The sequence below is a fragment of the Cherax quadricarinatus genome, chromosome 25 (assembly GCF_038502225.1).
Source record: "Cherax quadricarinatus isolate ZL_2023a chromosome 25, ASM3850222v1, whole genome shotgun sequence".
NCBI classification, from domain to species: domain Eukaryota; kingdom Metazoa; phylum Arthropoda; class Malacostraca; order Decapoda; family Parastacidae; genus Cherax; species Cherax quadricarinatus.
Window position 1 is genome coordinate 23384153 of NC_091316.1, and position 16422 is coordinate 23400574.

General features: G+C 46.7%; 1 protein-coding gene across 1 annotated transcript in view; it reads left to right on the forward strand.

Annotated features, from left to right (window-relative positions):
• Positions 1-16422, forward strand: part of LOC128689994 (protein inscuteable homolog) — a 161962-nt gene that overhangs the window by 69139 nt on the left and 76401 nt on the right. Inside the window, exon 2 of the mRNA XM_070088665.1 lies at positions 6191-7278. Coding sequence (XP_069944766.1) covers positions 6191-7278 — 1088 coding nt within the window. The remainder of the gene's footprint in view (positions 1-6190; positions 7279-16422) is intronic.

Sequence of the window (16422 nt, forward strand, 5' to 3'; positions counted from 1 at the left end):
AGTAGCCCCTCACCAACATAACCATCAGTAGCCCCTCACCAACACAACCATCAGTAGCCCCTCACCAACACAACCATCAGTAGCTCCTCACCAACATAACCATCAGTAGCCCCTCACCATCAGTAGCCCCTCAGCAACACAACCATCAGTAACCCCTCACCAACACAACCAACAGCAGCCCCTCACCAACACAACCATCAGTAGCCTCTCACCAACACAACCATCAGTAGCCCCTCACCAACACAACCAGCATTAGCCCCTCACCAACACAACCATCAGTAGCCCCTCACAACACAATCTGCATTAGCCCCTCACCAACACAACCATCAGCACCCCCTCACCAACACAACCAACATTAGCCCCTCACCAACACAACCAGCATTAGCGCCTCACCAACACAACCATCAGTAGTCCCTCACCAACACAACCAACATTAGCCCCTCACCAACACAACCACGTTAAGCCCCTCACCAACACAACCATCAGTAGCCCCTCACCAACACAACCACGTTAAGCCCCTCACCAACACAACCATCAGTAGCCCCTCACTAACAAAACTATCAGTAGCCCCTCACCAACACAACAACAGTAGCCCACTCACCAACACAAATATCAGCAGCCCCTCACCAACAAAGCCATCAGTAGCCCCTCACCAACAAAACCATCAGTAGCCCCTCACCAACAGAACCATCAGTAGTCCCCTAACCAACACAACCAGCAGTAGCCCCTCACCAACACAAATATCAGCAGCCCCTCACCAACACAACCATTAGTAGTCCCTCACCAACACAGCCATCAGCAGTCCCCTTACCAACACAGCCATCAGCAGTCCCCTCACCAACACAGCCATCAACAGTCCCTCACCAACACAACCATCAGCAGCCCCTCACTAACAAAACCATCAGTAGCCCTCTCACCAACACTACCATCAGCAGTCCCCTCATTAACACAACCATCAGCAGCCCCCTCTCCAACACAACCAACAGTATCCCGTCACAAATAATCAGCAGCCCCGTCACAAACATAACCATCAGCAGCCCCTCACCAACACAACCATCAGTAGCCCCCTCACAGCACAAATATCAGCAGCCCCTCACCAACACAACCATCAGTAACCCGTCACCAACACAACCATCAGTAGCCCACTCACCAACACAACGATTAGTAGCCCCTCGCCAACACAACCATCCGTAGCCCCTCACCAACACAGCAATCAGTAGCCTGTCATCAACAAAACCATCAGTAGCCCCTCCCTAACAAAACCATCAGTAGTCCCTCACCAACACAACCAGCAGCAGCCCCTCACAAACACAAGCATCCGTAGCCCCTCACCAACACAACAATCAGTAGCCCGTCACCAACACAACCATCCGTAGCCCCTCACCAACGCAATCAGCAGCAGCCCCTCACCAACGCAACCAGCAGCTGCCTCTCACCAACACAACTATCAGCAGCCCCCTCACCAACACAACCATCAGTAGTTCTCTGACCAACACAACCATCAGCAGCCCCTCACCATCAAAACCATGAGTAGCTCCTCACCAACACAGACATGAGTAGCCCCCTCACCGGCACAACCATCAGCAGCCCCCTCACCAACACAACCATCAGTAGCCCCCTCACTAACACAGACATCAGTAGCCCCCTCACCAACATAACCATCAGCAGCTCCTCACCATCAAAACCACCAGTAGCCCCTCACCAACACAGACATCGGTAGCCCCTTCACCAACACAACCATCAGTAGCCCCCTCACCAACACAGACATCAGTAGCCCCCTCACCAACACAACCACAGCAGTCCCTCGGCAACACCACCACAGTGCTTTGCCTACCAGCAGGTCTATACAACATTCACTACTTCTATCAGCTATGCTAAATGATTCAATCGTCGGCCCCAATGAGGCTTATCAGTGCGAGCTGGGATGATTACATCCCCAGCCACTGACACACGAATTACTGCTGATTAATTTGCTACTTACGATGGTACCTAGCCAGCTACAGTCCATTACCAAGGCGTTAGAGGCGGCATGGTCAAGCCAGGAAAACAGTGCGGCAGAATCTGCAGGATTGCAGGCTTGACTTAAGGTCCTTGTAACTCTAATCTTGATCACCGCCTCTGACTCTTCAGAAGAAAATTTAAATAGCATGAAGTGCCCTCATTGAGGCTGGAGGACGTTCAAGAGCAGCATTCTCATTAACCTGGAGGACGTTCAAGAGCAGCATTCTCATTAACCTGGAGGACGTTCAAGAGCAGCATTCTCATTAACCTGGAGGACGTTCAAGAGCAGCACTCTCATTAACCTGGAGGACGTTCAAGAGCAGCACTCTCATTAACCTGGAGGACGTTCAAGAGCAGCACTCTCATTAACCTGGAGGACGTTCAAGAGCAGCACTCTCATTAACCTAGAGGACGTTCAAGAGCAGCACTCTCATTAACCTGGAGGACGTTCAAGAGCAGCACTCTCATTAACCTTGAGGACTTTTAAGAACAGCACTCTCATTAACCTTGAGGACTTTTAAGAGCAGCACTCTCATTAACCTTGAGGACTTTTAAGAGCAGCACTCTCATTAACGTGGAGGACTTTTAAGAGCAGCACTCTCATTAACCTTGAGGACTTTTAAGAGCAGCACTCTCATTAACCTGGAGGAGTTTCAAGAGCATGTTGCACTCTCATTAACCTGGAGGAGTTTCAAGAGCATGTTGCACTCTCATTAACCTGGAGGAGTTTCAAGAGCATGTTGCACTCTCATTAACCTGGAGGAGTTTCAAGAGCATGTTGCACTCTCATAAACGTGGAGGAGTTTCAAGAGCATGTTGTACTCTCATTAACCTTGAGGAGTTTCAAGTGCATGTTGCACTCTCATTAACCTGGAGAAGTCAAGAGCATGTTGCACTCTCATTAACCTGGAGCTTCAAGAGCATGTTGCACTCTCATTAACCTGGAGTTTCAAGAGCATGTTGCACTCTCATTAACCTGGAGAAGTTTCAAGAGCGTGTTGCACTATCATTAACCTGGAGAAGTTTCAAGAGCATGTTGCACTCTCATTAACCTGGAGGAGTTTCAAGAGCATGTTGCACTCTCATTAACCTGGAGAAGTTTCAAGAGCATGTTGCACTCTCATTAACCTGGAGGAGTTTCAAGAGCATGTTGCACTCTCATTAACCTGGAGAAGTTTCAAGAGCATGTTGCACTCTCATTAACCTGGAGAAGTTTCAAGAGCATGTTGCACTCTCATTAACCTGGAGGAGTTTCAAGAGCATGTTGCACTCTCATTAACCTTGAGGAGTTTCAAGAGCATGTTGCACTCTCATTAACCTGGAGAAGTTTCAAGAGCGTGTTGCACTCTCATTAACCTGGAGTTTCAAGAGCATGTTGCACTCTCATTAACCTGGAGGAGTTTCAAGAGCGTGTTGCACTCTCATTAACCTGGAGTTTCAAGAGCATGTTGCACTCTCATTAACCTGGAGGAGTTTCAAGAGCGTGTTGCACTCTCATTAACCTGGAGTTTCAAGAGCATGTTGCACTATCATTAACCTGGAGGAGTTTCAAGAGCATGTTGTACTCTCATTAACCTTGTGGAGTTTCAAGAGCATGTTGCACTCTCATTAACCTGGAGTTTCAAGAGCATGTTGCACTCTCATTAACCTGGAGTTTCAAGAGCATGTTGCACTCTCATTAACCTGGAGAAGTTTCAAGAGCGTGTTGCACTATCATTAACCTGGAGTTTCAAGAGCATGTTGCACTCTCATTAACATGGAGGAGTTTCAAGAGCGTGTTGCACTCTAATTAACCTGGAGTTTCAAGAGCATGTTGCACTCTCATTAACATGGAGGAGTTTCATGAGCGTGTTGCACTCTAATTAACCTGGAGTTTCAAGAGCATGTTGCACTCTCATTAACCTGGAGTTTCAAGAGCATGTTGCACTCTCATTAACCTGGAGAAGTTTCAAGAGCATGTTGCACTTTCATTAACCTGGAGTTTCAAGAGCACGTTGCACTCTCATTAACATGGAGGAGTTTCAAGAGCGTGTTGCACTCTAATTAACCTGGAGTTTCAAGAGCATGTTGCACTCTCATTAACATGGAGGAGTTTCAAGAGCATGTTGCACTCTAATTAACCTGGAGTTTCAAGAGCATGTTGCACTCTCATTAACCTGGAGTTTCAAGAGCATGTTGCACTCTCATTAACCTGGAGTTTCAAGAGCATGTTGCACTCTCATTAACCTGGAGTTTCAAGAGCATGTTGCACGCTCAATAACATGGAGGAGTTTCAAGAGCGTGTTGCACTCTAATTAACCTGGAGTTTCAAGACCATGTTGCACTCTCATTAACCTGGAGTTTCAAGAGCATGTTGCACTCTCATTAACCTGGAGTTTCAAGAGCATGTTGCACTCTCATTAACCTGGAGAAGTTTCAAGAGCATGTTGCACTCTCATTAACATGGAGAAGTTCCAAGAGCATGTTGCACTCTCATTAACCTGGAGTTTCAAGAGCATGTTGCACTCTCATTAACCTGGAGAAGTTCCAAGAGCATGTTGCACTCTCATTAACATGGAGAAGTTCCAAGAGCATGTTGCACTCTCATTAACCTGGAGAAGTTCCAAGAGCGTGTTGCACTCTCATTAACCTGGAGTTTCAAGAGCATGTTGCACTCTCATTAACCTGGAGAAGTTCCAAGAGCATGTTGCACTCTCATTAACCTGGAGTTTCAAGAGCATGTTGCACTCTCATTAACCTGGAGAAGTTCCAAGAGCATGTTGCACTCTCATTAACATGGAGAAGTTCCAAGAGCATGTTGCACTCTCATTAACCTGGAGAAGTTTCAAGAGTATGTTGCACTCTCATTAACCTGGAGAAGTTCCAAGAGCATGCTGCACTCTCATTAACATGGAGGAACATTTCCAAGTATTAGTAAGTGCAACAGCTAAGAATGAAGTTGACATCAGCTGTGTATCAGAGGCTCGTAGCTTAGTTGTAGCACTTTCTACTCACAATCAAAGAATTCGGTTTAGATCCTGGGACAGGTGTAAATGTTGGCAAGTTTCTTTACACCTGTTGTATATTCACAAAGCAGTAAATAGGTATTCTGGTATTTGCCCATTGTTGTCGGTCAATCCTGGGAAGACGGGGAGTCCTATATCCTAGATAGGGTCAGGCTTTGATAAGAGATGTGATAGAATAACAACTCTTAACCTGTAAACTGAAACATTATATGAAAGGCTAAGAGTCAACAGAATGTTTAGCCACAGGATATGTGAAGCTGCCTTTAGCGGGAGAGAGAGAGAGAAAGTCTTGTCTCTCTAGTCAGATTTCAGTGTCCACCGATACTGCAGTTGATGTGTGTCTGGCCGATGTGCTCATCCAGCTAGTGATTTAATCGGGGTTTGAGGAGCAGCCGGCGGTCCGTCACACATGAGAAAGTTTGTGATGACAGGACCATCCTCAGAGATCTTGCTCCACTGATGTTCACCGCCACCTGTACTCTCTGGACCATGATCTTTCTTCTCATATATTTCACTCTCTCTCTCTCTGCTTTTTTTTTATTAAATATCGTTCTATCGTACTGTATATCTCTGTCTACTTTTTTTCTGTGGATTACTATTTGAGTCTCAACTCTTCTTTCTATTTCTTCTCTGTATCTATTTATTCAATTTTCCTCTTGTCTTTGCAGCTTTCTCCCCTACCTACAAATCACTCGAGGTTTTCAGTAACTAATTTCCATTTTTCTCCTCTGGCGCACGATTTGCGTTGCATTGGGCGTGTCCCTCTCCTCCTGACGTGTGCGTCTGGCTGTGGTGCAAATAAAGGAGCCACACTTGGTTCGCATCCCGTTTGGGCTAAGCAATGAATGAGCTCAGAGCGCTAAAGCTGCACTTCTAAGACCCTGATGTATATCCTCTCATGGTGTGGACTCAGAGAAACTGGTTGATGTTTGCTAATAGCGATGCATTTGGCGGGCTGAAGAAGCTTACTGTGTGTTGAGAGGACCCGGGTCGCTGCAAGACCAAGTTCAGGTACCCCAGGTGATGATGTGGCTCTAGGGAGGTTTGTTGCGAATTTGGTTGCTTCCGAGTTTTTGATGTTTGCTGTATACCCAGTATTTTATTTATTATTAGGTCAGTTTTTGTTATGATTCTTCAAGACACCTATACTGGAAATTAATGAAGTATTTTGTGCTTCCCCACAGATGGTTGAAGACTGTGTAACATCGAGATCATCCAAGATGACACAGAGTGAGCAGGAGGTTCCTCGGCAGCACTTCTTTCAACGTGAAGGGTCGCGAGTATACTACGCTTCAGAGACTGGTTGCTGGCCAGCCAACAGCCTCCCAAGAACTTTCTGGACGCGCCACAGAAGCACCAGGGAATCTGTTATTCTGGAGGCAAAGGAGGACGGTTCTAGTTCTGGAGAGGAAGCACTGGAGGGCGATGCCTCTCCAGGGGGTTCCTTTCGGGAGTCACTGAGAGGGTTTCCTTCTCACCGCTCACAGGATTCTGGATATTCCGACTCCGGGGAGTCCACAAACGCTCAAAACGATAGCGACTCTCTTCCGACGACCCCGCCCAACGTGAAACACATCACCCGCGTATACTTCGGAGAAAATCCATGCTTGTACAATGACAAGATTGTTTGCGTTCCTAGTGTAAACATAAACACAGTAGCGTCAGCCTCTGTCGTAGACGATGCTACCCACTCAAAGACTAGTCCTTGCAGGAACTACAGGCATGACAGAACAGCTAATTTCGAAGAATTGGCAGAGGAACTGGAATACAAGAGTGTGTTAGATGCCGCAAACAGGCGTACAGGTGCCGTTAGGAAACGAGTCAGTGCCACTACGGCTTCCGTGGCTCAGGGACGGCTACAGAGACGCAGTAGTAGTGCCGAGAGCCTTCTTGCAGATGAGCAGGTTGATCATGACCGTCGGCTGATAGCTGCTAGAACACGGCGACGTTGGTCTGTGTCTGATATGCAATATCAACACACAAGGATCAGCAGACAGCAGAACGTGGCGCCATCCCATGTCTCCTGCGGCACCAGCACCCACGTAACGTGTGGTACCAACACTCAAGTATCATGCAACAGCGGTGGCCGCAGAGCCGACACCAAATTAATGAGAGGAGCCACTGATCTGTTGTCCCTAGAATGTCTAGATGGCCCAGTTAACTCGTCCCGTCTTGCGAGGGAGACGGATATAGAAACTGTATTCACCTTCCCTTCCTCCAGATCCTTCATGCAGTCAAGGATACATCCCGTAACATTGTCTCAGGAGATGAGGTGAGTACCACACATCCTGCAGTTGTTTGCTGAGATTTTTGGTTAGGAGAGAGGATGAAGATCAACTCGGAACAGAATGCGCTTACAAACACACTAGCACACACACACACACACACACACACACACGCACACACACACACACACACACACACACATACACACACACACACACACACACACACACACACACACACTCACACACACACACACACACACACACACACACACACACACACACACACGCACACACACGCATACACACGCACACACGCACACGCACACGCACGCACACACACGCACACACACACACACACACGCACACACACACACACACACACACACACACACACACACACACACACACACACGCACACACACACACACACACACACACACACACACACACACACACACACACACACACACACACACACACACACACACACACACACACACACACACACACACACTAACACACACACTCACACACACACACACATACACACGCACACACACACACACACACACACACACACACACACACACACACACACACACACACACACACACAGACACACACACACACACACACACACACACACACACACACACACACACACACACACACACACACACACACACACACACACACACACACACACACATAGAGGCTCCTAAGCTCATCTGGACTTTGAAAACCATTCAGTATCTTACGTGTATTTAATAGTGATTTGTAGTGCAGAACAGGTAAGAGATGCTCGAAACCTCAAATGTTATACGCCAAGGACCCACTCTCAAAATATTTTTATGGTATTTGTACTGATGAAGTAAAAGCGATTCTGAATACTGAAAACCATGGTTGTTATCTATGACTTGTTATATAAGAACTGTGCCAGAGACCTCACTCTCGGGCCCGTTTTCCTGACGAAATGGTACAGTAAAGCTTGAAAAAACGTATATATACACTGTGCACAGTCCATTCTGCTCCTCAATCCAACTCGCCCATCTTCCCTCCACCCATCCCCTTACCACCATCCTATCCTTCCATTCACTTAACACATTTTTTTTTTTGTCTTACTAACCTATCCCATTCATCACCAAAGTCGTTCACCCAATCACTCTCCCGCTCATCCACTATCACCACCCCAGCACCACGATCACCACCACCACCATGATCACCACCACCATGATCACGCACTACGATGATCACCTCAGCGTGCCCTACATTCACCACCATTACCAACAAAGTCTGCTGTACATCCACCAACAAGATCACCATATCAGCTTATTCATCCATCTACCATCCCTACAAAACTTTCCCCCATTCCCATTTACCTTCACATCATCCTAAATGTTTGGCGATTCCCAATGAATAACAACAATGCTGCTACTACTACTACTACTATTATTACTACTACTGCTACTACTACTACTACTACTACTACTACTACTACTACTACTACTACTACTACTACTAATAATAATAATAATAATAATAATAATAATAATAATAATAATAATTACTTTCGGATTAGCAAAAAAAAAAAAAAATAGCTCACAACTCCCTCTCCATCACCCATTTAGTATTCACACAGCCTACCCATCCACCCACCACTAATTCAAGACACGTCAACCCACTTCCAGCACCCAGCCTACCCACCCCATCCACCACTCTCATCCCATCCATCCAATGACTCCTCCTAGTTCCACAATATATATTTATCTTTGGAGTATGTATACACGCTGGCTGTCGGGGACCTTCAAGGACGCCTCTTATACCAAGTAGTCACCATCTTGGCACACAAGACGAAAGTGTTCACACACACACACACTGAGGATGTACAAGTGTCATTATTTACTCCCTAAAATTGTGTTTTAAAGGCTTTGCTTTGCTGGAAGATAAATTGTTCTGTTCCTTATCTCGTGATCCATAACAAAAATACCACAGCTAACTTTTTTGGCATCTTTATAGAGCGTCTGAGACCTTTTTTTTCCGGCCAGACTTGAAGTCAGATCCTTGATTCCTCAAAGTGCCTTCTTCCAAACCAGACGTAATCGGGTCTTAACATTCACAGTTGTCGTCAGGGAAGGTACTAGCTCAATCTTCGGATGGAGGATCGAACCTCTATTGTTTCACGCTATTACTGTTCAGAGTTCCAACTGTAAACTCTCGAAGGCTAATCTAACAGTCTTTCAGAGATTCCTGTTTGACCCTAGAAGGTAGCCTCTATCAGTGTCTAGGGGAATAACGTGGGAGCCTTGTCGCTCTGTCTTTGAGGCAGCGTGGAACATCCAGCGCCTCTTCCCCGCCAGAGGACATGAAAAATACACAGCCAGGAGAGGACAATGGACCGAGGTATTTATAGAGATGATATGTGTGCTGTTGGTGCTGCTGCTGCTGCTGCTGCTGCTGTTGATGCCCCTGTGAGTGCTGAGGCATTCATGTGTGTCTCAATCACCCAGTGACACATTAATCTGTGTAACGTTTCCTGGTCATCCGCTGACACTCCCCTGTGTTACGTGTTCTGGTCACTAATACACACCCTCTAGCTCCCCACGTCCTGGTGGCCCGATAACACGCTCACTAGTACCATGTGTCCTCGCCTCCCACTGACAGATTAGTGCCACGTGTCTGATCCAGCCTCTGACAAAATGAGTAGATCTTGCGCTGTAGGTTTTTTTAACACAATTGGGTTTATCAAGTATCTGTGGCAACACCAAAAACAACTGGAATAGTCATGTAATTGGAGCGGTTCCGTTTTTTTTTTTATTATTAACACATTGACTGTTTCCCACCAAGGCAGGGTGGCCCGAAAAAGGAAAACTTTCATCATCATCATCATTCACTCCATCACTGTTTTGCCAGAGGAGCGCTCACACTACAGTTATAAATCTGCAACATTAACACTCTTCCTTCAGAGTACAGGCACTGTACTTCCCATCTCCAGGACTCAAGTCCGGCCTGCCGGTTTCCCCGAATCCCTTCATAAATGTTACTTTGTTTATACTCCAACAGCCCGTCAAGTCCTAAAGAGCATTTGTCTCCACTCCTAACACACTCACGCATGCTTGCTTGCCCCTCGCACACACAAAAAAACTCCTTTACCTCTCCCTTCCAACCTTTCCTAGGCCGACCCCTACCCCGCCTTCCTTCTACTGAGATTTATACACTCTCCAAGTCATTCTATTTCGTTTCACCCTCTGTAAATGCCGGAACCACCTCAACAACCCCTCCTCAGCCCTCTGGATACTGCTTTTAGTAACCCTACACCTCCTCCTAATTTTCAAACTACGGATTCTCTGCATTATATTCACACCACACATTGCTCTCAGATATGACATCCCCAATGCCTCCAGCCTTCTCCTTGTTGGAACATTCACCACCCATGCTTCACATCCATATAAGAGCATCGGTATAACTTTGCTCTCATACATTTCCCTCTGTTTCCATGGAAAACGTTCTTTATCTCCACAGACTCCTCAGTGCTCCAGCCATCTTTTTCCTCTTGTCAATTCTATGACTGACCTCATCTTTCATAGACCCATCTGTTGACACGTCCACTCCCAGATATCCGAGTACATTCATTGCCTCCATACTCTCTCCCTCCAGTCTGATATATAATCTTTCGTTACCTATTTTTTTTTATCCTAATTACTTTACTCTTTCCTATATTCACTTTTAATTTCCTTTTTACGCACCCTACGAAACTCGTCCACAACCTCTGCAACTTCTCTTCAGCTTAAACTGTCTGCGATCAAACCAGCCAAGACCTGACACAAGTTCCCGAATAGTTAGCCTTAACCTAAAATAGAGACATGAGGCCACAGATTTATATACAAATATAGTAAAGCAGAAGATTAGGGACCACTTGTTTAAGCAGGTCATACTAACAGTTGTTAGCAACAGAGTTGGGGAAGACATCCCTGTACCAAGGCGCCACAGTAGTGCTACTCCTCACTTCACTTTTCTGGCCTCATGGAAGTTGCCGTATGTTCTGTCCTCGTCAGGTTCTGGCTGATCCAGTCGTGTCAGATTTATATACAAATATAGTAAAGCAGAAGATTAGGGACCACTTGTTTAAGCAGGTCATACTAACAGTTGTTAGCAATAGAGTTGGGGAAGACATCCCTGTACCAAGGCGCCACAGTAGTGCTACTCCTCACTTCACTTTTCTGGCCTCATGGAAGTTGCCGTATGTTCTGTCCTCGTCAGGTTCTGGCTGATCCAGTCGTGTCAGGGAAGTAACCACTTGTTTAAGCAGGTAATGGCAATTCCTACTACTCCTCACTTCACTTTTCTGGCCTCATGGAAGTTGCCGTATAAATCCAGACTGACACATTTTATGTCGAGAATTTTACCGAAGCTGTCTCTGGTGGTGCTGTTGGTGCTTGTGCTGGTATTGTATGAAATGATGAGTTTAATGGCAAAAATAAGGTTTGTTTGCGGTGTTAGCTTCAGTGGTGGTTATTGATATCGATGGTGAGGGTTTTGGTGATTGTGAGTGGTAGTTGTGATGATAATAGTGACTGTATTGGGTGGTGTTGCTTCAACATTGGTCATATCTGCGGTAGTAGGGTCGATGTTGTTGCCAGCGGTAGAGAAGTTGGTAGTGGTATTGCTAGTGTTGGTGATAGCGGTGGAGAGGTTGGTAGTGGTGTTGCTAGTGTTGGTGATAGCGATGGAGAAGTTGTTAGTGGTGTTGCTAGCGTTGTTGCCAGTGGTGGAGTTGGAAGAGGTGTTGCTAGTGTGGATGGTAGCAGTGGAGAGGTTGGTAGTGGTGTTGCTAATGTTGGCGATAGCGGTGGAGAGGTTGGTAGTGGTGTTGCTAGTGTTGGTGATAGCGGTGGAGAAGTTGGTAGTGGTGTTGCTAGTGTTGGTGATAGCGGTGGAGAAGCTGGTAGTGGTGTTGCTAGTGTTGGTGATAGCGGTAGATAGGTTGGTAGTGGTGTTGCTAGTGTTGGTGATAGCGATGGAGAAGTTGTTAGTGGTGCTGCTAGCGTTGTTGCCAGTGGTGGAGTTGGAAGAGGTGTTGCTAGTGTGGGTAGTAGCAGTGGAGAGGTTGGTAGTGGTGTTGCTAATGTTGGTGATAGCAGTGGAGAGGTTGGTAGTGGTGTTGCTAGTGTTGGTGATAGCGGTGGGGAAGTTGGTAGTGGAGTTGCTAGTGTTGGTGATAGCGGTGGAGAGGTTGGTAGTGGTGTTGCTAGTGTTGGTGATAGTGATGGAGAAGTTGGTAGTGGTGTTGCTAGTGTTGGTGATAGCGGTGGAAAGGTTGGTAGTAATGCTGCTAGTGTGGGTGATAGCGATGGAGAGGTTGGAAATAGTGGTGCTAGTGTTGGTGATAGCGGTGGAGAAGTTGGTAGTGGTGTTGCTAGTGTGGGTGATAGCGGTGGAGAGTTTGGTAGTGGTGTTGCTAGTGTGGGTGATAGCGGTGGAATGGTTGGTAGTGGTGTGGCTAGTATTGGTGATAGCGGTGGAGAGGTTGGTAGTGGTGTAGCTAGTGTTGGTGATAGCAGTGGAGAAGTTGGTAGTGGTGTTGCTAGTGTGGGTGATAGCGGTGGTGTTGCTAGTGTTGGTGATAGCGGTGGAGAAGTTGGTAGTGGTGTTGCTAGTGTTGGTGATAGCGGTGGAGAAGTTGGTAGTGGTGTTGCTAGTGTGGGTGATAGCGGTGGAAAGGTTGGTAGTAATGCTGCTAGTGTGGGTGATGGCGATGGAGAGGTTGGAAATAGTGATGCTAGTGTTGGTGATAGCGGTGGAGAAGTTGGTAGTGGTGTTGCTAGTGTGGGTGATAGCGGTGGAGAGTTAGGAAGTGATGTTGCTAGTGTGGGTGATAGCGGTGGAGAAGTTGGTAGTGGTGTTGCTAGTGTGGGTGATAGCGGTGGAGAGTTTGGTAGTGGTGTTGCTAGTGTGGGTGATAGCGGTGGAGAGGTTGGTAGTGGTGTTGCTAGTGTTGGTGATAGCGGTGGAGAAGTTGGTAGTGGTGTTGCTAGTGTGGGTGATAGCGGTGGAAATGTTGGTAGTAATGCTGCTAGTGTGGGTGATAGCGATGGAGAGGTTGGAAATAGTGATGCTAGTGTTGGTGATAGCGGTGGAGAAGTTGGTAGTGATGTTGCTAGTGTGGGTGATAGCGGTGGAGAGTTTGGTAGTGATGTTGCTAGTGTGGGTGATAGCGGTGGAGAAGTTGGTAGTGGTGTTGCTAGTGTGGGTGATAACGGTGGAATGGTTGGTAGTGGTGTGGCTAGTGTTGGTGATAGCGGTGGAGAGGTTGGTAGTGGTGTTGCTAGTGTTGGTGATAGCAGTGGAGAAGTTGGTAGTGGTGTTGCTAGTGTGGGTGATAGCGGTGGAGAGTTTGGTAGTGTTGCTAGTGTGGGTGATAGCGGTGGAGAGGCTGGTAGTGGTGTTGCTAGCAGTGGAAAGGTAGGTAGTGGTGTTGCTAGTGTGGGTGATAGCGGTGGAGTGGTTGGTAGTGGTGTGGTTAGTGTGGGTGATAACGGTGGAGTGGTTGGTAGTGGTGTGGCTAGTGTTGGTGATAGCGGTGGAGAGGTTGGTAGTGGTGTTGCTAGTGTTGGTGAGAGCGGTGGAGAGGTTGGTAGTGGTGTTGCTAGTGTGGGTGATAGCGGTGGAGTGGTTGGTAGTAGTGTTGCTAGTGATGGTGATAACGGTGGAGAGGTTGGAAGTGGTGTTGCTAATGTTGGTGATAACGGTGGAGAGGTTGGTAGAGGTGTTGACAGTGTTGGTGATAGCGGTGGAGATGTTGGTAGTGGTGCTGCTAGTGTTGGTGATAGCAGTCGACAGGTTGGTAGTGGTGTTGTTAGTGTGGGTGGAAGCGGTGGAGAGGCTGGTAGTGGTGTTGCTAGTGTTGGTGATAGCAGTGGACAGGTTGGTAGTGGTGTTGTTAGTGTGGGTGATAGCGGTGGAGAGGCTGGTAATGGTGTTGCTAGTGTTGGTGATAGCAGTCGACAGGTTGGTAGTGGTGTTGTTAGTGTGGGTGGTAGCGGTGGAAAGGCTGGTAGTGGTGTTGCTAGTGTTGGTGATAGCAGTCGACAGGTTGGTAGTGGTGTTGTTAGTGTGGGTGGTAGCGGTGGAGAAGCTGGTAGTGGTGTTGCTAGTGTTGGTGATAGCAGTGGTAGTATTCCTTATTCTTCAAATGGAATCTTTACGCCACTAGGTTAGTAAGTTTATTCAGGTATACACAAATACACTCACATTATCATACATAGCAGCGTATGTGTAGAGAACCTAGGATAACCCAAAAAGTCAAAGCGACTTATTTCCACTGGGGTCCTTTATTCCATTGGGGTGAGTACGTCTTTTTAATTTGCATAGTTATTTAACTGGGTTTTAAAGTGGATTAAAATGCATATCGGAAGTTCTTTAACAAGAGCATTTATGCATCATTTATTACCCGTAAATCAGTTCCCAGTAACCATCCCCACCTACCGCAGTTGCCTCTCACAAGGTGAGATTCCGACAAGGAAGAGGAACAACAACCTCATCCAGCATGTTAATCACGCTTACAGCTATTTACGCTAGCCACCACTACGACCACAGCAACATCAAGGCTGTAGCTAGCCACCACTACGACCACAGCAACAGCAAGGCTGTAGCTAGCCACCGCTACGACTACAGCAACAGCAGGGGTGTCGCTAGCTACCGCTCCGACCACAGCAACAGCAAAAGTGTCGCTAACCACCACTACGACCACAACAACAGCAAGGGTGTCACAAGCCACTATCACGACCACAGCAACAGCAATGGTGGGTTGCAAACAGCAGCCACCACTAATATCATGAGTGTCACCGCAGCACTAAGATCAACTACAGCTACATCAGTCAGTCAAACAGCCTAGCAACGCAGTCAAATTAATCACCTAGAGCAGCCAAGTTAGTCAACCATCCCTCCCAGTCAGCCAGTCAAAGTTGTGAGACAGGAACCACCCATTCATCAAAGCAAGTTTGGCCCCATCAGACATCGGCTCTTAACCTCGGCTGGAATAATGGCTCTCCCGTTAACCTAACAGCTCGCTTGACGAGTTGAGAAGTCGCCCCCTAATTTTAAAAAACAAAAATTGATACATCAAGAGCGTGTTGCTGCCCTATTCTATATGACTGTTACACAGCAGAAACAAATCCTAACTTTGTTTACCTGGAGTATTCCATCACACAAGATGAGGTTCGTATATAGTGTAAAAATATGTCTTAGAGGCTACAGTAGGTCAATCGTCAAGTATTCTATGAAAGGTTCATCAGCTATGGGAGTTTCTCAGCCACCACGGATGTGGGTTGCGGAGAGATTGCTAGGCTGGGGTGAAGCTTGGTTGTTGGGGTGAAGATGGGCTGCAAGAGTGAAGCTCAGGTGCTAGGGTGAGGTTGGCTAGGTGACTGGTGTGAAGTTGGCTGGGGTGGCGGCTGGGTGGCTAAGTGTTTGGGACGTGGCTAGGTGGGAGCATTCACTAAACCTCTTGAGAAACTTTAGTGGATAATTGAAAATATAAACAAATAGATCACTGTAGTGAAGCAGCCAAAGTATTGTTGTCTGCTTGTATTATGGACCAGAGGGAGGGAAGGAGGGATTGGAAAAGGGAGGGAAAAGGAGGAAGAGGCAGAAAAGGAGGGAAAGAAAAATATATAGTAAAAACAAAAGGCAATAAGTAAGGGAAAGGAGTGTTATGCGCATCAATTTGTATTTCTCTTCCTCAGACAGATTTGCATGTTGTATGTAGTGTTCCTACACATGTGTTATTGTTGCAGCCCGTTGTCCGTGTCCCGGGCAGTCTAACACCAGGTTAAGGCTTTTCATTGTTCCTAGATGGCGTTTATTCTCACCACAGTTAGCTTAGACGTCATGCCGCATCTGAAGACAACTATGTCACTTTACCTTCTTGTCTTAATATAGGTAGTAATGTATACAAATTTAGTTAACGCTTGTTTAATTCGTTTTTATTCATCATATTATGTTCACTCATCTTAGTTAATATTCAACGCTTTTGAGTAATTATACTGGACACTGATAAATATGTGAGGTTATGGTAACCCAGGTTAGTTACCAAGGCTCGGGCCTCTCCTTGTGCTTTGCAGTTTGTATACATTCTTTAATCCTAGTATGCAAGCATTTGGGATTAAAGTATTTTCGATTGGTGGTGAAGT